We start from the raw sequence: 23,071 nt of genomic DNA, 5'->3' as shown, positions 1-23,071 counted from the left end.
GCCCGACAGGTCGCGAGCCAGCCGAGCTCCGCCGAGGAGCCGAAGCCGAGAGGAGAGCTGACCGGACTTAGCCGAAGAGGAGCCGAGTGGAGCCGAAGATTCGTAGAGCTCCAGAGTTACTGCTAGCGCTCTCCCGACGGGCGCCCCCTACAGGCCTCAGCCTTTAGTGACTCCATCCGGCCTTGTCCCTTCAGGCTGAGAGTGGGGCGACCTGGATCTACAGCTGGAACCCAAGCTACCCAGAAGCAAGGAGAGAATTGACCTCAAGGAGTTTAGTCCCCCAACGTCGGCAATGAAAAAGCCAATTGTCAGTTTTCTAAGTGCGCCTAGAAACAGCGGCCCTGTTTGCCACGTGAGGTTTGATTTTTACTTGTGCAGTTGGCCTCTGTCTCCCTGTAAACATTTTTTTTTAAATAAACAGAATAGTTTACTACTTTCAAGCCCTTGTTTCTCTCGAAGTGTCTTGAATACAATAGGCTATTTCTTTAAAAAAAAAAAAAAANCTTCTTTCTTCCACTAGAGGGACACCTATGGAAGTTTTTTGTTCTGCACAGGGACTGCTTGATAATCTAACCAAAGGAATTATTCTATGCGGAAATTCCTTTCCCCCCAACTTCATTATTAGAAATGAAAATCACTCGTTATTCCATTACCCAGAAATAGTCACTGTAACATCATGAAATGTATATTTTCAGTCTTTTTTTTTTCTTTACACATACACTCTCTCACCACACAGTTCTACTGATTTGAGATAGTAAGCGAGGCAGGTTTCCAAGTTTGTCACTGATATTTGACAAACCGGGAGCACGGTATTTAGTAGTCTACAAAATCCTTTCACATGGCTGCTAATATTTCTGTAATGAGGATATACCACACTTATTTATCTCAGCCCTTATTAGTGGACATTTAGTTTGTTTCCACCTCTCCCCCCCATTATGAATAATATTTCACTGAACATTTTTGTACATAAATTCAACCATGCTCCTAAGACATACTTAGAATGGATAATTAGTGGGATAAAGAGAAGCAACATAAGACTTTTCATTACATTCGTAGCGCTACACTGCCCTCTAGGAAGCCTCTACTGATCTACATTCACATCAGCAGTTTGCAAGAGGGTCTCGTTACTGCTTAACTGGGATTTTACTTACATTTTGGCAAGATTAAAACAGCATGTAATTATTCCTGAATGGGAAGGTTTGCCTGCAATATTCTTTTTTTTTTTTTTTGTAAATGTTTTTATTTATTTACTTATTTCTAGGAAAGAGAGAGAGAGACAGCGTGAGCAGGGGAGGGTCAGAGAGAGAGGGAGTCACAGACTGAAACAGGCTCCAGGCTCCGAGCTGGCAGTCAGCACAGAGCCCGACGCGGGACTCGAACCCACGAACCGCGAGATCATGACCTAAGCGAAAGTCGGACGCTCAACCGACTAAGCCACCCAGGCGCCCCTACCTGCAATATTCTACATGCAGAATTTCCTGTGAAACAAACCTTAACCTCTCCAATTCTGAAAGTGAGAGGTGGAGCGTCAGGGAGCGTATACAACTTGGACAAGACCGCTGAGCTAGTTAGTGCATTGCTTAGATTTAGTTCAGGACGGGGCAAGCAGGAACGCAGTACATGTTTCGGGTGTGCATGTGGGAGAGGCAGTGCTGAAGTTCAAACCCGATTCCCGCGCTGTGGTAGCCAGAATCGCGGCTCCCCAAAGATGTCCGTGTTCTAATTCCTGGGACCTGCAAATATGTTACCTTATGTGGCAGATGGGACTCTGCGGACGTGATTTCAAAATGAGAAGATTATCTGGGATTATCCACGTGGGGCAGTGTAAATTACAAAGGTCCATAGAAGGAAAGGAGGGAGGCAGGAGGGTCAGAGTCAGAGAAAGGGATGTGACGATGAGAGCAGGGATTGGAATGATGTGGAAGAGACTGTGAGCCAAAGAATGCAAGCTTTAAAAGCCAGAAAAGACGAGGAAATGAATTCTACCCTAAAAGCTTCAGAAGGAACATACAGCCTTGCGAACCCATTATGGACTTCTAAACTCCAGAACTGGAAGATAATGAATTTGTGTGGTTTCCGGGCACTAAACTATGGCAGCTACTTACAGCAGCAATGGGAAACATAGAGAATCATTCACTATTTCTACGACACTGAGCTCTCAAGATATCCCCAGCACACCAAAACCAGACAGAACGAAACAGAGATCTAAGTATATAAGTGAAGCAATAATTTTGGAAGGACAGTGGTCAGCATATACATAAAATTTAAATACTTGTGTAGATACATATACACACGAAGATATATTCACTCAATGAACATTTATCAGGGAGCACACCAAATGCTGCGGGTTCATCAGTGAACAAAGCAGGTGACATTTTTGCCACCAGAGAATTTATTGTATTTGAGCGGAAGCTTGCGTACAAAAATGGTTATTCATCAGATCATTTGGTGAATTATCATTGTTTCTCAGATATTTCTCCTTAATGTCCAAAGAAGCTAAAGAAGTGAAAATCTCTTCATGCATCTCTACTGAGTGGGGTATCCTATGGCTATTAAAAGCTGTATGTGGCAAGCTATCCTAGGGTCAGAATACCTTTGAGGCTCTTAGAGTTTGCTTGTGGTGGTTTGAGGGTTCAGGCTCTAAGACAGGAAGACCTGGGCTGAAAACTCAGCTTAGGTACCTACTAGCTGTGTGACCTCATGCAAGTTACTTAACCTCTCTGAGTTGCCTCATCTTTAAATAATAGGATGAATAATAAGCTGATAATAGGACCTACCTCGTGTGATGGTTAGAGAAATGAATCGAGATGAAGGAAATAGAAGGATGTGAATATTCAACCAATTTTAATTCAAAAACCTAATGACAACCATTTTATGTTTTCTGTGTTTATTTACTTTGAGAGAGAGCGCAGGGGAGAGGCAGAGAGAGAGAGGAAGAGAGAATCCCAAGCAGGCTTTGCACTATCAGTTCAGATCCCACTCGGGGCTCCAACTCATGACCCGTGAGATCTTGACCTGACCCAAAATCAAGACTTGGATGCTTAACTGACTGAGCTGCCCAGGTGCCCCAATGACAACTGCTTTAAAACACTCCAACCCATTCTAGGACCAGATTAAAATCAAACATTCCCCCTTAATGCTGAGGAGCATTTAATGCCGGAATCATCCCTGCCCTCTAAGAAAGGGAAAGTGGTTGCTAACCTTTGGGGTCTGGTTTCAAAATGTTTTAGAGATGATTATGAAGGGAAAAGGGAATATCAGAACTTTTACATGGAGGAATAAAGAGATTGCAGGTTGAGAACTTGATGGAAGATGGGGGTGTTGGGAATGAAGAGTGAGCGAGGAGGTTTCTAGGTGGGGCCCAAAGTCCCGGGACTGGCTCTCAGGGAGGGTGTCCAGCCCGCCATCTAGAAGGGCAGAACTGAGAGACGATGCCGCCAGAGGTCATGAGTCACAGTCATGCTTGGCCAAGAACCTCCCATCCGGAGCCTATACCATCTTCCCCCAGGTTTGTATACTAGGGGTACAGTTTACAACTCATGGCCCAGCCAAGTTGACACTTGAAATTACTTATAGAATTGCAATACATCTGCTAAGTTAAAATTTCATGGGTAAAGCAATTAGGAAGCATTAGGGGCGATAATGTCTTGAAATGTAATGAACAGAAAGACACACTGAGCTAGAGTGTGCTTTTAATGATCGCACAAGTTAGGACAGCTACTCAGCTAGAGAAGGTGGGCAAGGCACCTAACCATGGTAACAATGACCAAGTCACATCTTTTGTGGGCTTGCAATGTGCAGATGCTTTGGCTGGACTTGTACAAGCACGTGCTGGGCACATTGCTAACCACCATTCTGGCCCCACCTTGCTCTGTTCAGCTCTTTCCTCCCCCATTCGGAAGTGGGGCTTCTTCTACCACCATGATTCTACTTTGAGTTCAAGGTGTCCTGGGGCATTATGAGGTGGTGTCCACTAAGATCATTAGTTGACTGTTTTTTTCCTTATTTTACACGTGAGAAGAATAAGACATAAAGAAGGTAAGTAGCTTGTCCAAGGCCCCCAAGTTGGAGCAGGAGCAAAGTCTACTTGATTTCTAAACCTGTGGACACCCCCTCTTCCCCTACTGCCTCCTTAGATGTCTAACATTGGCAGGCCATGAACGCGGTCCTGAGTCACTTTAACTTGAACATGTGACTCATAGGGTCCCCATCCTTTCTATGCTTATGCATCCCTTTAACATAAACTCAGAATATTCTTGGATCAATCCTTCCATGATGTCAGTAGGAGATTTGTGTCTGTTGGTTGCAACCACGCTTTAAAAAATTTCTTGCGGGGGTGCCTGGGTGGTTCAGTCGGTTAAGTGTCCGACTTCAGCTCAGGTCATGATCTCGCGGTTCATGGGTTTGAGCCCCATGTCAGGCTCTGTGCTGAGAGCTCAGAGCCTGGACCCTGCTTCGGTTTCTGTGTCTCACTCTCTCTCTCTGTCTCTCTCTCTCTCTGCCCCTCTCCCGTTCACGCTGTCTCTCTCTCTCTCTCTCTCTCTCAAAAATAAATAAAACATTAAAAAAATTTCTTGGGGTGCCTGAGTGACTCAGTCGGTTAAGCATCCTACTTCGGCTCAGGTTCAAATGAACAGTTTCAAATGATCTCATGGTTCGTGAGTTCCAGCCCCGCACTGGGCTCTGTGCTGACAGCTCAGAGCCTGGAGCCTGCTATGGATTCTGTGTCTCCTTCTTTCTGTTCCTCCCCCGCTCTTGTTCTCTCTCTCTCTCTCAAGAATAAATACACATTAAAAAAGTAAAAAACAATTCTTTTTTTACTTTTTTAATGTGTATTTATTCTTGAGAGAGACACGGAGACAGCATGAGCAGGGGAGGGTCAGAGACAGAGGGACAGAGAGGGAACAGGGGAGGAGCAGAGGGAGGGGGCACAGAATCTGAAATGGGCTCAAGGCTTCAAGCTATCCGCACAGAGCCCGAGACGGGGCTCGAACTCATGAACTGCAAGATCGTGACCTGAGCCAAAGCCGAACGCTTAACCAACCGAGCCACCCAGAAATCCCACAACCACAGTTTTACAAAGCTCCTATGAATTCAGCAACAGTTTCAAATAGATTTGTGGTTTATTAAACCGGACAGCATCTATAAGCATGTGCAGATTTTTAGTATATGACCTTGAGAGGCCTGAACAATTCTGTCTGCAGGCAATGGCATATACACAGGAGGGAGGAAGCGGTTACAACGCCTACAGAGTCTTGCTGGGGACCTGACGTCCCTGGGAGCCCGGCTGGTGTGTACCCCTTACATGAATTCTCCGAAAATGAAGCCACCTGTGTACTCACACTGTATCAGAAGTCCACCCAGAGAGAACTTGTATTTGGTTAACTAATTACTACTCATAGAGGCAGAGGGAATTTAATCATTAAACTAATCTCTTTTCTCAGAAATAAGGTCTTCTGATGACTCGAATTAAAATAAAAATATTTTTACTGTTTGACAACAGAAAAGGAAAAAAAGAGTAAGAATGAATCTGAACATGAAAACCAATTACCTGCCCCTCTTTGCAAGAACATCTCAAAATGATGGTGGTTCTCATGGATGCGGCAATTAACCTTTTGTAGGGATTTATGAAGAGTCCCGAGGACACTCTCCCATGGGGAAAAGAATATGTAAGTCAGGCAAGCTTTGTGAAGTGTGTTTGTCCTTATTTTTATTCATTTTTTTTCACATTTATTCACTTTTGAGAGACAGACAGAGACAGAGTGCAAGTAGGGCAAGGGCAGAGAGAGAGGGAGACACAAAATCCGAAGCAGGCTCCAGGCTCTGAGCTGTCAGCACAGAGCCCAATGTGGGGCTCTAAGTCACAGACTGAGAGATCATGACCTGAACTGAAGACGGACTAACCAACTAAGCCACCCAGATGCCCCAGGTCTTTCTTTATTTTTAGAGTCGTTCCTTTTCCCTTACTGCCTTCTCCCTCTTAGAATGTATTCTGACAAGGGACGGGGACTGGCTACATAGTTCATGGGGCACAGTGCAAATGAAAACTCAGGGCATCTTGTTATGGGAATTTCAAGATGGCGACAGCAGAGCATTCAACCAATGCTCTTCTGAAGCCCTTCTGAGCTTGGGGTCCTGGTGACTACACAAGCCCCAACCATGGGGGCTGACAAAGAGCTTTGACCTCCTTGTGAATGACAATGATCTAAGAGCTGTTTGTCTTCGTCAGTAGGCACTGATGATGCTGTTGCAATCCATTTGCCTGATTTGGAGTTAGTGTCTCATGGAGAATGGAAAGTAGGGGTGGTGATGGGGAGACCATGTCTCTAGCATCTTGTCCACAAGGGGACCTACACATAGACACATTTGTTTTTTCCAAATGTGGTTCTACCTATAGTCTCATAGAAGCACAGACAGGGGGAAGAAGCACAGATAGAAGACTATAAAGATGGGTCCGATTAGTGGGCCACATTGCTTGTGGTAAACTATGAATCTTTAATAAACTATGTTAATTTCCTATAGGACCTTGTCATTGGGGTGGAGCATGTATACAGAATTAAATCTGTAAATTATAAGTAATAATCAGTGATGGTCCCAAGCACACATGCAAAAATATTATGATTACCAAAATATCCTAATATTTTGTTGCAATCCACACCCCCCCCAAAACCCTGTGATTTCTTATTCATCAAAACCAATTGATTTTTTTAAGTGAAAAAAGAAAAGTACAGAGTGATGTGTAACACTTTTTGTGAGTGTAGATTGATGCTTGAATATACATAAAGGAAATCTGGCAGGATATATAACAAGCTAAAGTTGTTGGTTTTCTATTGGAGGAAATTAGACAGATGGGAACAAGAAGGAGGAGTGGGAAAGTTTTTCATTGTTTATTTTATATTTGTGGTTTTGAACCACATAGTTCAAAAATGTATTAAAAGTTAAAGCTGGGGCACCTGGGTGGCTCAGCTAGTTAAGTGCCCGACTTCAGCTCAGGTCATGATCTCATGGTCCGTGAGTTTGAGCCCCGCATCAGGCTGTGAGCTGACAGCTCAGAGCCTGGAGCCTGCTTCGGATTCTGGGTCTCCCTCTCTCTCTGCCGCTTGCTCGCTTGCACTCTTTCTCTCTCTCTCACTCAAAAATAAATACACATTAAAAATGTTTAAGTTAAATAAAATTAACATAAATTAAAATTTAATTCAACAAAAAAGACATCAAGTATGCATTGTGCTGCATTTTGGGGATAAAAGCACTCATTTGTTAAATAAATGAAAATAAATCATAACCTATTTCAAAAATTCTGTAATTAGTTTTTCATGGCCTGGTCTTTTCCTGGTCTCTGAAATGCTTAATTTGGAGTTTGCTTCTTATATTTTCCTAAGAAATCGCACGGGTAAAGGTGCTTTCTCAGTTAAAAAAAAAAATAGACTCAAGAAATTCAAAGTTGATTCATTTCAAAAGTGGAATTTATTATTATTTAATGGAAAGATATAATGTAAATATACTTAATGTAGTTTTTACCTGCACAGGGAGATAGGATACATAGTATTGACATTTAGCTTGAGGAATTATGTTTAGAAGTCAAGACACGTGCTTGGAACAACAGAAAGAAGGAAATGGTTTGATAGTTTACCTATCCTTTTTGTGGGAGAAACAAGCTCATGGAATAGCTTATTCACAGGAATTACTCCTTAGGACAAATAAATCACAAGGCAGTTCTTTATCCAAACCTGAAAAATGAAAGTAAATGGATTCTTCCTTTTTTTCCTCCTATGCCACTTCCGGATAAATCCTGGACTTTTCTTTTTTAAACCATGGGTTTTATCAAAGAATCTGAGAGTCAGCCAGCATCGTGGATGCTGAGGTGTGCCACCCAGATTTCTGCTGCCCACGCTTGATTCAAAAGGGAAACATTAGGGGCGCCTGGGTGGCTCAGTCGGTTAAGCATCTGACTTTGGCTCAGGTCATGATCTTACGGCTGGTGAGTTCGAGCCCGGAGTTCGGCTCTGTGCTAGCAACTCAGAGCCTGGAGCCTGCTTTGGATTCTGTGACCCTCTCTCTCTCTCTCTGCCCCTCTCCTGCTCACACACATTCTCTCTCTCAAAAATAAATAAACCTTAAAAAAGAAAACAGAACCATTAATTCCCTCCCCCCCCCACCCCCCGCCCCGATGCTGGACGCATTGAGGGCCAATGGTTCTGTGTCCTAACCTCTAAGACTTGCTCTCAGAGGAAAACACTCACTTCTTCCTGGGGCTAGGCAGGTGGAATTAGAATGGACACATTTTGTGGTTGGCAAATCTCCACAATGGTTTCTTGGCTATCATACTGTGCCTGGGCGGGGCTGGCGGACTAATTGGCTTCATCGAGGGATCTCCATGCTCCACATTCTCCAGACATTTCCTCTTGGCCACGTTTGTTTCTTGGGAGAAGAACCCAGCAGCGTTTTACCTGGGAACACAAAGTCTGGCTTCCAGACCTCTGGGACTTGGCCTGGAGGTTGCTGCTGAGGAAAATCTAATACTGGTCATGCCTTGCCTCTGGATTCAGTGGAGCTCCTCATGTCTACTTTAATATGCTTCTTCTGGTCTCAGGTAGTTTTCATACATATCACTTCTCCTTTTTAGAAGTTTATTTCAAACCTGGAATGGATGTTGGATTTTATCAAATAGTTTCCAGCATGTCTTGATCCAATCATGATTTTTCCCTTGAATCTATTGAAGAACTATGTTGAATTTTCGATTTCTTAGTATTAATCCATTCTTGATTTCCACAAGTATTTTAGTTAATTAGCTAACAGCACTTTGGGGAAGTATATGGGCAGTGTGTCTGCCGGGGGGGGGGGTGTAACCATGGTAACCAAAAAACGCTCCATGCCAAGGCGTTTCAGCCCAATGGTCTTGGCAAAAGCACAGGGTGTGGAAACAGAGAGACATGTCTTAGAATCCTGCTTCTGCATCTTACCGACTTCATGGCTGTGGGCAAGTTTCTCAAGCCTCAGTCTTTCCACTTATAAAATGGGAATAGAGGAATGAAAAGTAAATCATGGGAATATTTTGAGGATTAACCAAGTTAATCTGATACATGGTCATAGCTTTTATTTTACATTTATTTATTTTTGAGAGACAGAGAGAGACGGAGCACAGGCAGGGAAGGGGCAGAGAGAGAGGGAGACACAATCTGAAGCAGGCTTCAGGCTCTGAGCTGTCAGCACAGAGCCTGATACAGGACTAGAACCCACAAACCGTGAGATCATGACCTGAGCTGGAGTCGGCGTTTAACCAACTGAGCCACCCAGGTGTCCCTAAGCTGCAGCTTTTAAAAACTATATTTCATATCAAAATGTCAGGACTCTGAGAAAATCCATATTTCTCTTCCAATCTTTTTATTCACCACCCATTTTATTCCAGACACCAGTTACATGTTAAATTATATTATTATAATTAAATACAGAAGATATATTTCGATGAAACTTTTCCTTATTTCTTTCTCCAGCAAAATCACTATGGGCCCAAAGAATGAAGATTATAATGAAATAAATGGAAATTGAATATTAACTTTTTGAGTGAATTTATTTTGAGTTAGCAATAAATCCACAGGAAGGAACTGAAGAATAAATGTATAGATTCAATTTAGTTAAAATATAGATGCATTCTAGGGGGCCTGGGTGGCTCAGTTGGTTAAGCATTCGACTCTTGATTTCGGCTCAGGTCATGATCTCATGGTTTATGAAATCGAGCCCCGTGTTGGGCTCTACGCTGCCATTGCAGAGCCTGCTTGGGATTCTTTCTCTCTCTCTTTCTCTGCCCCTCCCCTGCTCTCTCTCTCTCAAAACAAAGTAAAAAAATTAAGAAATAAATAAATATAGATGCGTTCTAGATTTTGAGTGTGTGTATTGTATTTGTATTGATCTATATATAATATAGATCAATGAATTTGTGCTTTGCCAATATGTAGCACATACAGTATATGTGAATGTAATTGCAAAAACTTAATCACAGGGCACCTGGGTGGCTCAGTTGGTTAAGCGTCTGACTTCGGCTCAGGTCATGATCTCACGGTTTGTGGGTTCGAGCCCCGCATCAGGCTCTGGGCTGATAGTTCAGAGCCTGGAGCCTGCTTTGGATTCTGTGTCTCCCTCTCTCTCTGCCCCTCCCCAACCCATGCTCTGTCTCTCTCTCTCAAAAATAAATAAACACTAAAAATTTTAAAAAAACAATAACAACAACAAAAAACAACTTAATCTTGATGTGTGTGCATGTAACAATTAGTATGCTTTATTATTTTGGTTCTAATTGACTAGCATTAATGCAGATTTCTACCTTAATGGGATCAGTAATAGATCATGCAGCCTTTATCATCTTTTCATGTCCTATTCTTGAATATAGATTGTGTTTACCATCTTTTTTGGGATGTGAGCAATTGCTTGTTTATTTTGATGAAGGAAATAAATTATCTTCCCATAATATTAGAGTGAGTCCCTCATCTCATTAGATAATGAAATTTAAAAGACTCCAAAATGATTCCAGACTAGTTAATAGCATCTTAATCATCTCACATCATTTCAGGAGAAACAAAACGTCCCTCTGGGGTATACTTTGTCTTGGTAGGAATAATGACTGATGAAGGTCTAGGGAATACGCATGTACTTATGTATCAAATTCTTCAAAAAGAAACACACAACTCCATCAGATATGTTGACTGGACTCCGGCAAAGTTGCTTGTTAGAGGTGAGAGGGGGAAACACCCATTAGCAGGAGGAAGAAGAGCAACACATGTTAGGGACAGAGTAGACAAGGCCAGTTACGGATATGGTTTCCTCTCCCATGAAGCGAGATTAGACAGTTTAATTCTCTGGGAGGAGTGTCCGTTATAGGGTGACGGGGGGAAGGAAAGAAGTGAGAGAAAGCCTGTCCCAAATTGAATGAGGGCAGGTGTGAATCATGTTTCCACGCAAACTCTGAGCCTGACAGACACACTACCAGCACCAGACACAATGACTTTGACATCACTGCTCATCTCTACAGATGCGCAAGCACATAAGAAACCGACTGACAGCAAAGTACAGCAGATCTCAAAAGCGTGGGATCAAACTCAGCAATTAGAACAAAAATTGTCTGGGGCACCTGGGTGACTCAGTGGGCTAAGCGTCCGATTTCAGCTCAGGTCATGATCTCACAGTTTGTAGGTTTGAGCCTGGCATCAGGCTCTTGGCTGTGAGCACAGAGCCTGCTTAGGATCCTCTGACCCCTCTCCCTGTGCCCCTCCCCCACTTGTACTTGATCTCTTTCTCACTCTCTCAAAAATAAATAAACATTTAAAGGTTTAAAAAAAGAAGAAAAATTGCCTTGTGAACTGGGGTGTTGAAAGGAATGGGAAAATACATTTTAGAATATTTCTGAAGTATATTTTAACATAATTCTTTGGAGCATTAGATTTGGAAACATTACATTTATAGGTGATATTAAAGAGGAAAGAGGTGTAGATTGTAAGAACTGTATGGAGGGAAAACACACAATAGATAAATTAAAATCTGCAATGGACAGTTGCCTTTACACAACATAGTTGTCTACTGTGGAAAATGGAATCAGAGCGGTGGGAGACACGTTTAAAACTTTCACCAAAACCCAAAGGGAGAGGACAAAGCCATGAACAGAGACTTAAGAAGAGATAGAAGAAATGTAGACTACAGGGAGAAGAATGAGTAGAATTTCAGAAGGAGCAAACAGCATATAGAGAAGGAATCATTCAAAGGAATAATAGAGATGCCTTTTGTTTTTTAACTGAATAATGTTAAATTTATGGTTTACTGAGCACGGGCCAAAACAAACTTATGAACATAGACTAGCAAAGGGTATAACCCACATAGCATCAAGGCTAAGAGGGTTTTCTGCTGGATTGCTTTCCAGAGGTGTTAAATAGAAGGGGCTTGCAGAATCGTAACAGTTAGACAGTGACTGTAAGTTGTACCCTGAGTCCAGTGGGTGTAAACATGTGCTAAAAGGTTCATTTTCAAATCAATCCAACAGGTTATTCTGATGAAATTTTTGACTTTTTGTTTTGAAAGTGAGCGAGAGGGAGAGAGGGAGAGAGAGCATGTACGTGAGTGGGGAAGGGGCTGAGGGAGAGGGAGAGAGAGAATTTTTTTTTTAACATTTATTCGTTTTTGAGAGATAGACAGAGACAGAGTGTGAGTGGGGGAGGGACAGAGAGAGAATCTAAAGCAGGCTTCTGCTGACAGCTCAGAGCCTGACAAAGGGCTCAAACCCATGAACCACAAGATCAAGACCTGAGCTGAAGTCAGATGCTTAACCGACTGAGCCACCCAGGTGCTCCTAGGGAGAGACAGAACCTTAAGCAGAATCCATGCTGAGCATGGAGCCCAATACAGGGCTCAATCTTATGACCCTGGGATCTTGACCTGAGCTGAAATCAAGCATCAGATGCTCAACTGACTGAGCCACCCCAGCACCCCAAAATGTCTGAATTTTAAAGAGAAGAAAAAGAATATGATGGGCATTCAGACAGGATAAAAGACTAGTTACTAAGGGAAAAAAATAAGGCTGAGATTTTTCTTATCTGTAAAACCAGTGATCAAAGATATTGATCTGGCTCCTCTCTTGTTCATGTGGGAAGGCAATAGACAATTTCAGATATGATCAAGATGTGTATCTTGTTATTAAAAATATTTATTTTTGAGAGAGAAAGAGCACAGGAGGGGAGGTGCAAAGACAGAGAGGGACACAGATGATCTGAAGTGGGCTGTGCGCTGACAGCAGAGAGCCTGATGTGGGAACCTGAACTCACGAACCTTGGGATCATGACCTGAGATGAAGTCCGATGCTAAACTGACTGAGCCACCCAGGTGTCCCAAGATGTATACCTTTAACACACTCTTCCCGAAAGTATTTACCATCATACTTCAGAAAACTAGGAAATCAAATTATAGAAATTAAGAATGTGGAACTCATGGTATAAAATAACTGCTTACACTATGTCTAAATTAACCTTGCTAATATAGCTATAAAGCAATGCAAATATCTCAAGAATCTTTAAAGCAAAGCATGTAATGTATAAATGTATTAATCAGGGTTCTCTAGAGAAAAGAAACCATTGAGGGGTGTGTGTGTGTGTGTGTGTGTGTGTGTGTGTGTGTGTGTGTATCCAAGAAAGATCCAGGAAAGTCAATGATAGAATTCCAGTCCGAAGGCTGGCAGCCTAGAGGTGCAGGGGAGTCGATGATGTAGATGAGGTCTAAAGGCAGTGTGCGGGAGACTTTTACTCATGGGAAGGTCATTCTTTTTGTTGTATTTAAGCCTTCAGTCGATTGGATTAGGCCTCCTGACATTATGGTAGGCAATCTGTTTTACTCTATTGATTAAGATGTTAATCTTGTTCAAAATTACCCTTGCAGAAACACCCACAATAATGTTTGATGAAATATCTGAGTACCCAATAGCCCTGTGAAATTGACACACAAAATGAACCATTAGACTATATAAAAGTGCTTTAATGATGATAACCAATATCTAAGATGACAAATTATATCCATAATGCTGGGATACGTTGAGGAGGTGAGTGAAGGAAAGAAGTACATATAGTGGTGTGCTGGTAAACCATCTCTCCGCAAAAGCAAGTACTATAGTGTCACTAAGTGTTGAGGGGAAAAGAGATGTGTGCGATCAGCTGTGTGGGTCAGTTCAAGATGCCTCCAGCACATCCTGTCCATGCCCATGCACATATATGTTGAATTTTCACCTGCTTGACCTCTTACCTATGCTTCATTTTTGGTTTGCATTTGTCTGATAGATCTTCCTCTATTATATTAATCTTCCTTTTTGGTATATATATTTTAAGCAAAATAGAGTTTTATTTTATTTATTTATTTTTTAAATGTTTATTTATTTTTGAGAGAGGGACAGACAGACCACGAGTTGGGGAGGGGCAGAGAGAGAAAGAGACAAAGAATCTGAAGCAGGCTCCAGGCTGCAAGCGGTCAGTACAAAACCCAAAATGGGGCTTGAACTCATGAACTATGAGATCATGACCTGAGCCCAAGTTGGATGCTTAACCAACTGAGCCACATAGGCACCCTTAGAGTTTTATTTTTAAAACTTTATTTGAAATTCCTAACCATTTGACAGGGAAGTGTAACCCGTTTATATTTATTGGCACAGTCATCCTGTTTGGTGGGGTTTTTTTTTTTTCTTTTAACTTGAGTACTGTTGACACATAATGTTACTTTAGTTTCAGGTGTACAGCATAATGATTCAACAAGTTTATACATTATGCTATGCTCACCGCAGGTGTAGTTACCATCTATTACCATACATACTATTACAATATCATTGACTATATATCTTATGATATACCTTTTATTCTCCTGACTCATTCATTCCATAATTGGAAGCCTCCAACTTCCCTTCACCCATTTTGCCTATCCCTCTGTCCCCCTTCCCTCTGGCAACCATCAGTTTGTTCTTTGCGTTTATAGGTCTGATTCTGCTTTCTATCTGTTTATTTATTCATTTGTTTTGTTTTGTAGATTCCACATATAAGTGAAACCATATGGTATTTGTCTTTCTGTCTGACTTATTTCACTTAGCATAATGCCTTTGAGGTCCATCCATATTGTCACACATGCCAACAGCTCATCCGTTTTTATGGTTGAGTAATATTTAATTGTATATACCAACATGTCTAGTCATATATCTGATATTTTGTTTTATGATTACTGCTTTTGTACTTTATCCTTCAAAATTTGATTTTTATTGCCTCTTTTTCCCTACTCGACAATGTTCGGGTTTTCTAAGTTACCTATAACACAGTTTTCTATAGTGTTCTTTCTGTTTTAACTGTTTCCAATGTGGATTTTAATTCTCCTATTAAATCTCCTTTAGATTTCCTTGAATTCTTTTAAAATTTTATTTGCCTTTTTTTTTTTGCCTTTGTCTCTTATGGCCTCCTATTTTTGTTTCATAGAGGACTCTTGATTTTCTATCTATCTGTCTACCTACCTCCCTTTCAATTGATTGATATAAAATTAGTTGTTATTCTACCAATAATTTTTAAAAATTATGTCCATTTCTTTTAGAAGACGATCATTAAGTTCTGTTTTTCCTCTGAGTCTTTAAGGTAATGTTCTCTTTCCTTATGTTTTAGTACCTTTTTATAGCCTCAAATGTGAGCCATAATTTTAAGGAAGCAAATCTTTGCACCATTTAATTAACTATTCCACCTAAATATTTCTGATGGATAATAAGATCTGTGATATTTTATGACAATGTATTATGGATCCTAAGTTGCAAAGCACTTAAAGAAAAGTACATTCTGTGTGTCTTCAAAGTTCTGGAATAAAAGTAGCTTTAAAATAAAGCTCACGATCTATATAACTTATTTTTATCTACTGACGAGAAAGTATAGATATAAGAAGGACTGTTAAAAATTTATGTAGATGGAAAACAAAATGGCCTCACTTTGTTAGTAATATTTATTAAATCAGAAAAATTAAGTTTTATTTTAGGCTTTCCCAATACCCTATTCAAAGTTTGATATTTTAATATAATTCATAAGATTTAGGGTTTAACAACAATAAAAGCCAGTTGGATATTTACAAATTTGTTTAGTGAGGCAATCTCAGGGAAAAAAATCACACCAATGCTTATTCAAAGTTGTGTTGCCTCTTCCTGCTTTTCTCAGGAACAGTGAATTTTAAATGCATTAGCACCAGAAATTTATGAATATACAAGTATCTATGCTCATGCATCAAACTCAGCAAGCCCCTAGTTACAGTGGAACAGCTTTATATTTCATATAAGATGTATGCAGCTTTCCAAATGTTGTTTGTTTCTAAATGTTCCTATAGAGAAATGTGAGAGATGCCTATTTTTACAGCACATACATTTTGGGCTCCGGGAGTGCAAAACACCTGCTGGTGTAAAAAGAGCCAAAGATACTCTATTTGGTCTTCAGAACAGCAATCAATATTCCACAAGAGCACCTGTGCTGAGAATTAGCCAGTTTTTGCTCTCAGATACCCTGGTGCGTGATCCTCTGCATTAGTAATTCCATCTTGTTGCCAGTGTGCGGGTGAGGTGTGCTACATTAACAGGTCTTGAATTACATATCATTCTAATATATCTGTAGGAATTTCTGCTGACATGCCCTTGGTGAACGTGACCCAGAAGTTCCTCTTAATTCACTGCCTTGGTGTAGTTCAGGAGTTGGAACGGCAGTGGACTTTAGGAATGGGACGTGGACCTCAGTCATGTACATCTGGATCGAGGTCCACTATTGCCTTAATTAACAGTGTGGCCTTGGTAAGTTGCATAGGACATCATTTATTAAGCGATTTGTCTTAAGTTAGATTCCCCCACAAGTACCCTGAGAAGAGGATCCTTGTGTATCAGCAAGGGTTCAATCAGAGAAGCAGAACCACAAAAAGCAATATGGAGGAAGGGACTTATTATAGGGCTGAAAAGTGGGACAACTGAGAAATTATAACCAGGAACCCTTTATTCTGAGTCTCTGTTGCCTTATCTATAAATTTGGGATAATGATACCTTCCTTTGAAACATGCTAAACACTGCAGATTGAGTGCCCGAAAAAGTAAATTTCCTTACACAGCTAAAGCAAGCTCTAGGCAGAGCCATTAACTAGGTCAGTGGCTCCAAGAATTTCATTTTGCAGACTGACACAGTAACTTTTAAAAATGGTGAAAGTTATGAGCAGCTGCCAACCTTTTATTTTGCCAAGTTAGGACATTAGATAAGCAATTACTTACTGTGATCACTATCAAGTCAAAAAAGAAATGACATATTAAAACAAAAGTAGGAAGACCATTTATTATTGTCAATCGTAGCAATAATGAAGGATTATACTGTCAATTTAGCTTTATAATGACATGTCCCCCCCCCATCACAGCCCAGTGAACAAGGTCATGGGCAGGCAGATGTACACAGGTGCATTTTGAGCACAACGAAACTGAGCAACACCCAATGGTAGTCTCTTCTCCAGTTATGTGCATCCCTGTTCCTCTCTGCTTCCTCCTCATTGCTTTGCAAGCATTTTGTTGCCCTTTTCCCCCCTCTGGAAGGTATCTCACTGTGATAACACTATTTCCCATCCTCCCCCTCATCCTGGACACGTAAAAGACTACATTTCCCAGCCTGCTGTGCTTGAGGAAGCCATGTGACTAATTCTGGCTAATGGCTTGAGAGTAGAAGTGTCCTTTTACACTTCCGGATGAAAGTGTTTAAGAGTCACTGTGTGGTTCTCCATGTTCTTTCTCCCTCCATAGTGAATCATCTCTTGGAAGCGGAAATGCCGTGGGAAGTAGTTACCAGTGGAAGGCAGCTTCCCCAGAAAGCTGCCCCGACTCAAAGAGCTTTGCAGGAACAAGAAATAAACTCGTGTAAAGCCCCTGAGATTTCAGTTTTGCTTATTACTACAGCTTAACTTGGTCTCCTAATTAACCAACACCCGCACCACCAGCTATTGGACACAAGCAAGGTCGCATCTGATTTTGTCAATAATTACTACACAGAAATAAATATCAGTCTGGAAAGAAAATAATATATGATTTTCAATTTTTAAAAACTCTAATATCTTCTTCTATTTGATCCATACTGGGAAGCTATATTGAATTCTTCTGTGAATGATCTAAATTAAAATCACATAAGTTGATGGAAAAAATTTAGCCGTCCTTGAACCTCCTTTATCATTGACCAGATGTGTTTTTAAAGCTGCTTTGTTTCTGGGAATTCTCAGAGAACCTGGATAAATATCTTCCCTCTGGCTTTTTCTCCTGGGTCTTGTTATTCTTTTAAAGTTCTTGTTATATAAGGTGCCAGTACAGCATGATATGTTACTTACAGTTGTTTTCAAACCATGCAATTGACACTTCTCTTGCTAACTTGATTCAACAAGCAGCCAAGACCATTTGGATATATAAAAGAATTTAAATTGTTGATTACTGCTTATTTGTTCTTTAGGCATTTATGTGCATCTACTGAATTCTAGCCCCTGTAAAAATAGATGAAAGATGGCAGGTGTGTGTGCGAATAGTGGCTGCATTCTTACATCCTCATAACTATAGTTCAGTGGAAAGAAAGTGCTTTTCCAACTATTTTGGAGCAAGTTCTGAGAGTCGCTGTAATTGGACATTGAAACATTCTGGGGCGCCTGGGTGGCTTAGTCGGTTAAGCGTCCGACTTTCGCTTAGGTCATGATCTCACGGTTTGTGGGTTCAAGCCCCGCATCGGGCTCTGTGCTGACCACCAGCTCAGAGTCTGGAGCCTGTTTCAGTCTGTGACTCCCTCTCTCTCTGACCCTCCCCTGCTCATGCTGTCTCTCTCTCTCTCCTAGAAATAAATAAAACATTTAAAAAAAAAAAAAAAAAGAAACATTCTGGAGAGAGGAACAGAATCATGCTTACTGGCCAGGACTTGGTCACATGTTTACTCCTGAACCAATCATGTGGGGGCAGAAGTCAGCAAATTACAGTACAAGGGGAGCCTGCTTATTTTTGTTAATAAAGTTTTATTGGAACACAGCCACATCCATTTGTTTAGAATGTTGCTTATGGCTGCTGTGATGCTACAATGGTAGAGTTGAGTAGTTGTAACAGAGACCATATGACCACAAAGTCTAAAGTGCTTATTATCTGGCTATTTACAGAAGAAAGTTTGCCAACCCCAGGGCCAGGGATGCATTAGTTTGCTCTGGCTGTCATAACAAAATCACAGACTTAGTGAAGAGCAGAAATGTATTGTCTTACCATCCTGGAAGCTAGAAGTCTGAGGTGTCTTCAGGTTGATTTCTTCTGAGGCCTCTCTCCTTGGCTTATAGATGACGGTCTTCTCTTTTTATAATGTTGTGCCCGAATCGCGAGTCCCAGATACCTCCAAGGAGCCGGCACTGATGCAAATACAAAAAGGTCTTTATTACAAGCTTGAGCAGGGGCTCATCTGCCTACCGGTGTCGTGGCAGCAGGGTGAAGCCCCGAACAATAGCGAGTAGGGTTTTTATGGGGTAAGGGACGGGGCTGTTACAGCGCACACGTTGTACGTATAGCATCATCACACAAGCACCAATTATAATTGTACAGCACCCATGGTAACAGCTTTAACCATTCAGTACCTGTGAGGTGTTCATTACTTTTGGTGGGACCCAATCATGACTTTTGAGAATCCTTTGAAAATGACCAATTATGAGGTGAGTTCAAAGGGCCCCTGTGGGGTTCACACAAGCGGCGAGAAATTGGTCAGTTTGTATAAAATAACTGATTGCAGTTCCCAGCCTTGACTCAGACCATAGGAATGTTTTTTGATTAGCTGATCTGAGGGCGGTCCGAGGATGGCTTTAGCCTTGAACAATCTGAGGCTTTTCCTGGAACTGGAAGTGGGGCTACGTGCAGCCCAAGGTTGCTCTTAATGGAGGCCTTAATTTCAGGCTCTTCAATAAGGATTCCAGTTATATTAAATTAGGTCCCATCCTAATGACCTCATTTTAAATTAATGACCTCTTTAAAGACTCTATCTCAAAATGCAGTCACATTCTGAAGTCCTAGGGGTTGGGAATTTGGGGGGTGGGGCACAATTCTGCCCACCAGGAGGAGAGCATGGGCTCTGACTGGCTGTGGATGCGTCACATGTTCCACTGTGAGGGGAGTGCTGAGAGCCAGGAGAGGTGATTTTCAAATGGAAACCAGGATGTTATCACCAAAATACAGGAGAATGGATGCTGCTTGGTAAAACGTAAAACAAAAAACAAAAAAAACAAAAAACTGTCCAGTAGGGCACCTGAGTGTCTCCATCAGTTAAGCCTCTGACTTTGGCTCAGGTCATGATCTCATGGCTTGTGGGTTCAAGCCCCACCTCGGGCTCTGTGCTGACAACTCAGAGCCTGGAGCCTGCTTTGGATTCTGTGTCTCCCTCTCTCTTTCTCTCTCACTCTCAAAAATAAATAAACATTAAAAATTTTTTTAATTAAAAAAATTGTCCAGTGATATATATTAGCATTGCTTTGAATCCTCTAGGAGAGGAAAATGGATGGGTCAACTGAAAAGAACTCTGAAGAAAAAATTCATCTATGACTATGGGGTGAACTGACCTGCTGTAGAGATAATGAAACAAAATAATATGTTAGAGGAAAAAAATATGCACAACTATCTTCAAATGCAAAACAAAAGAGCAAAACTGAAAGCCATAAACCCAAAAACATTTTTTTTTTTGCCACACAATTTTGAACTATTGTCTATGAAGAGTCTGGCATTAAAGATCAAGAGAAAATGGAAATGTACAAGATAAAGTGCTCACAAATTGCAGATTTACATGAATTACGTGGATCTCTGCCAAGACTCAAAGTTCGTGTGAGCAAGTTAGCAGCAGTTTTCATAATGGGAGACACGGAGGGGCATGCTGCCAAAAAAGGGAAAAAAATTAGGCAAAAGGTACAATTTGTCTGGGAAAGGAATTCATGAGCCAAAAGCCAAAAGGGAGAAATAAGAATGACTCAGTTCCTAGTGGCTAGTTTTCTTCACAGTCTCTAGGAAGAAAATCATCCATGAAATTAGGAACGAGCCAGGGTAGGTGTTCTCAAGGTGTGGTCTCCAGAACGTGCGGGAGACACCCCACAGAACGTGGGGTGGGGCCCAGCAATCTGTGAGTCCGTGAGTCTGGTGCCTGCCACAGTGAGAGATTCACTGGCCTAGGGAATTCACTCACAGTCAGAATGAAATCTTTAAGCCAGGGATTGCTGTCTCAGTTAAGATAGGGTTCAGCAGCTGCGAAGAAAACCAAAATAACAGTGGCTTAAATATGATAAGTGTCTATTTTTCTTGTGCATGGTTGTCCAGAGGTAAGAGTTTAGGACTGGTAGTGTGGCTTCATGGACATTGAGGACCTATACTCCATATATGTGTGTATATATATATATATATATATTTTTTTTTTTTTCTTCACTAAAATGTAGGCCTTCACAGTCAAAGTGCCTCATGGCTCAAAATGGCTGCTGGAACACTGCAATCATGTAGCTTTTCTAAGTGAGAAGTAGGAAGCAAAGGGGAAAGAAAACCAGTAATCTAGATGAATCAGACTTTTTTTAAGTTTATTTATTTTTGACACAGAGAGAGAGAGAGAGAGCGCACAAGCTGGGGAGGGGCAGAGAGAGAGGGAGACACAGAATCCGAAACAGGCTCTAGGCTCCAAGCTGTCAGCACAGAGCTCGATGTGAGGCTGGAACTCATGGACTATGAGACCATGACCTGAGCCAACATTGGATGCTCAACGACCTAAGCCACCCAGGCACCCAACTGGCCTTTTTTAACAAGCCTCTCTGGAAACTCCATCCCACAACTTATTCCTAGATAATATTGACTAACTCTAGTGGTGAGAGGGGTCAGGAAATGCTCCTTCTGCTGGACACAGTGAAATAAATTTGAGGTTCTTTCAGTAGAAGAGAAGTAAAAATGGGAAAGCAGCCAGTAGTCTCTTCCATAGTTGCAAACCAACAGCCTCAGGGCTTTATAAACGGGGAAGGGGGAGGTGTGTCCAGGGAGGGTGTTCCTTCTCTTTAAGAAGATAGTGGCTCTCCTTCTCTTAACTTGCCCAGAGGGTTAATAAAGATTTGAACAGAGAGATTTGCAGAAGAAATTTTAGGGGAGAATTACAGACCTGAGGTGGGGCAAACCGGATCAAGAGCAATCCTTCAGGATGTCACTCAAAGGATTTTGCCTCCTGCGAAGGGGCCTCATGTTTAGATGGCTTCCTTTTGCACCTCAAGGGAAAGCCCTAGCAGTGAGGACTTCAACGTTACCTTCTCATATTGAGATCTTCTTCTGCAACTGACCCAGGTCTTCAGGAAAGAATGTCACAATTCAGCACCTGGCAGGTTTCGTGGTGGTGGCCGTGGGGAGAATGAAGGGCTTTGCAATAAGGAGAAGAGAAAGGTTTCAGAGTGACCGTAACGTACCTCATGTCCTTGGGCCAAAGTGCGCAACACATACCTCTCATGGTAACTGAGATCATTTCAGGTGACTTACAGAAATAATGTCAACAGCACTTAAAACAATGAACTCAGCTGGATCCACTGACAAGCACGTTCTTTGCCCTTCTACCTTTCCTCTTTTTCTCTGCCAGGTGTATGGGTATGACATCTCAAGCTCTAGAAGCCATTTTTGACCATGAGGGGACACTGAGGATGGAATCCATCTACTAAGGATACCAGTGGAGAAAGAAAGCAAAAGCCCATCTATCTCTGGACTTCTTTTGTATATGAAAAAAACCCCAAACCCCTGAATTTGTTTAAGCCACTTGTATCATTTAGGGATTTGCATGAGCCTCTGAGTGACGTTCCTCACTGGTAAGAGACACCTTTTGCTATTCAGGAGTGTGATGTGTTTGTAGGCAGATTAATCGTGGCTGTAATTAATGTGAAAAACTGCAGGGTTTTTTTTTTTTATTAAGGGGGGTAATTAGACTCTCACATCATGCTAGTCATGTCCGTAGAAGGCATTCGCAGTGTGCTCTGAAGGGAGCCACAGAGTGTCGTTACCTTAACAGGAGGGGACACTTAAGAGTTTCGGCCAGGATCTTGGTAATCTCCGCAGGATCAGTGCTCTCTGATTTGCTAGCTGTCTGAGAGGCCGTGCAAATGTGGGGTAACTGGTAATAACACTCAGGCTGCACTGGAGAGGCTTTCATGCGTAAAATAAGATGATTTCTTTAAGTAGAAGTTGTGTGTGTCAATGGGAGAAGCAGGGTGCAGAGGCACCCGAGTAGAGTGCAGCAAACTGGGAATAAAATGTACGGGAGAACACTGTGGGTATCCGACCTGTGGCTGCGTTTCTTCTTCCACAAAGCGGGGGAGGTGAGCTCAAATTACGTTAGGGATGAGCGGACGTAGCTTCTGGAACTTCTCGCAAAGCACTTCTCATGCATTCTCTCCCGAGCGCCTGCTGTAGAAACGCCGCTGTGTTGGGGGTGACAGAAAACACACTATTGATCCCAATCCTTCACTCTGACCCCAGGTTTTGACTTGGGGTCCAGCCGTATCATTCGCTTTGGCCAGTGGGA

General features: G+C 41.8%; 1 protein-coding gene across 1 annotated transcript in view; it reads right to left on the bottom strand.

The window, feature by feature from the left end:
- The window catches only part of ERCC4 (ERCC excision repair 4, endonuclease catalytic subunit), a 56,796-nt gene extending 34,097 nt beyond the window's left edge, over nucleotides 1-22,699 (bottom strand). The window contains exon 1 of the mRNA XM_077773191.1: nucleotides 22,551-22,699. Within this exon, the coding sequence (XP_077629317.1) occupies nucleotides 22,551-22,699 (149 nt within the window). The remainder of the gene's footprint in view (nucleotides 1-22,550) is intronic.
- Between the last annotated feature and the right edge of the window lie 372 nt (nucleotides 22,700-23,071).

Source organism: Crocuta crocuta, unplaced genomic scaffold, assembly GCF_008692635.1.
Source record: "Crocuta crocuta isolate KB4526 unplaced genomic scaffold, BGI_CrCroc_1.0 scaffold16, whole genome shotgun sequence".
Classification (NCBI taxonomy): Eukaryota; Metazoa; Chordata; class Mammalia; order Carnivora; family Hyaenidae; genus Crocuta; species Crocuta crocuta.
Note: the sequence above shows the minus strand (reverse complement) of the source record. Positions and strands in the feature narration are given on the sequence as shown.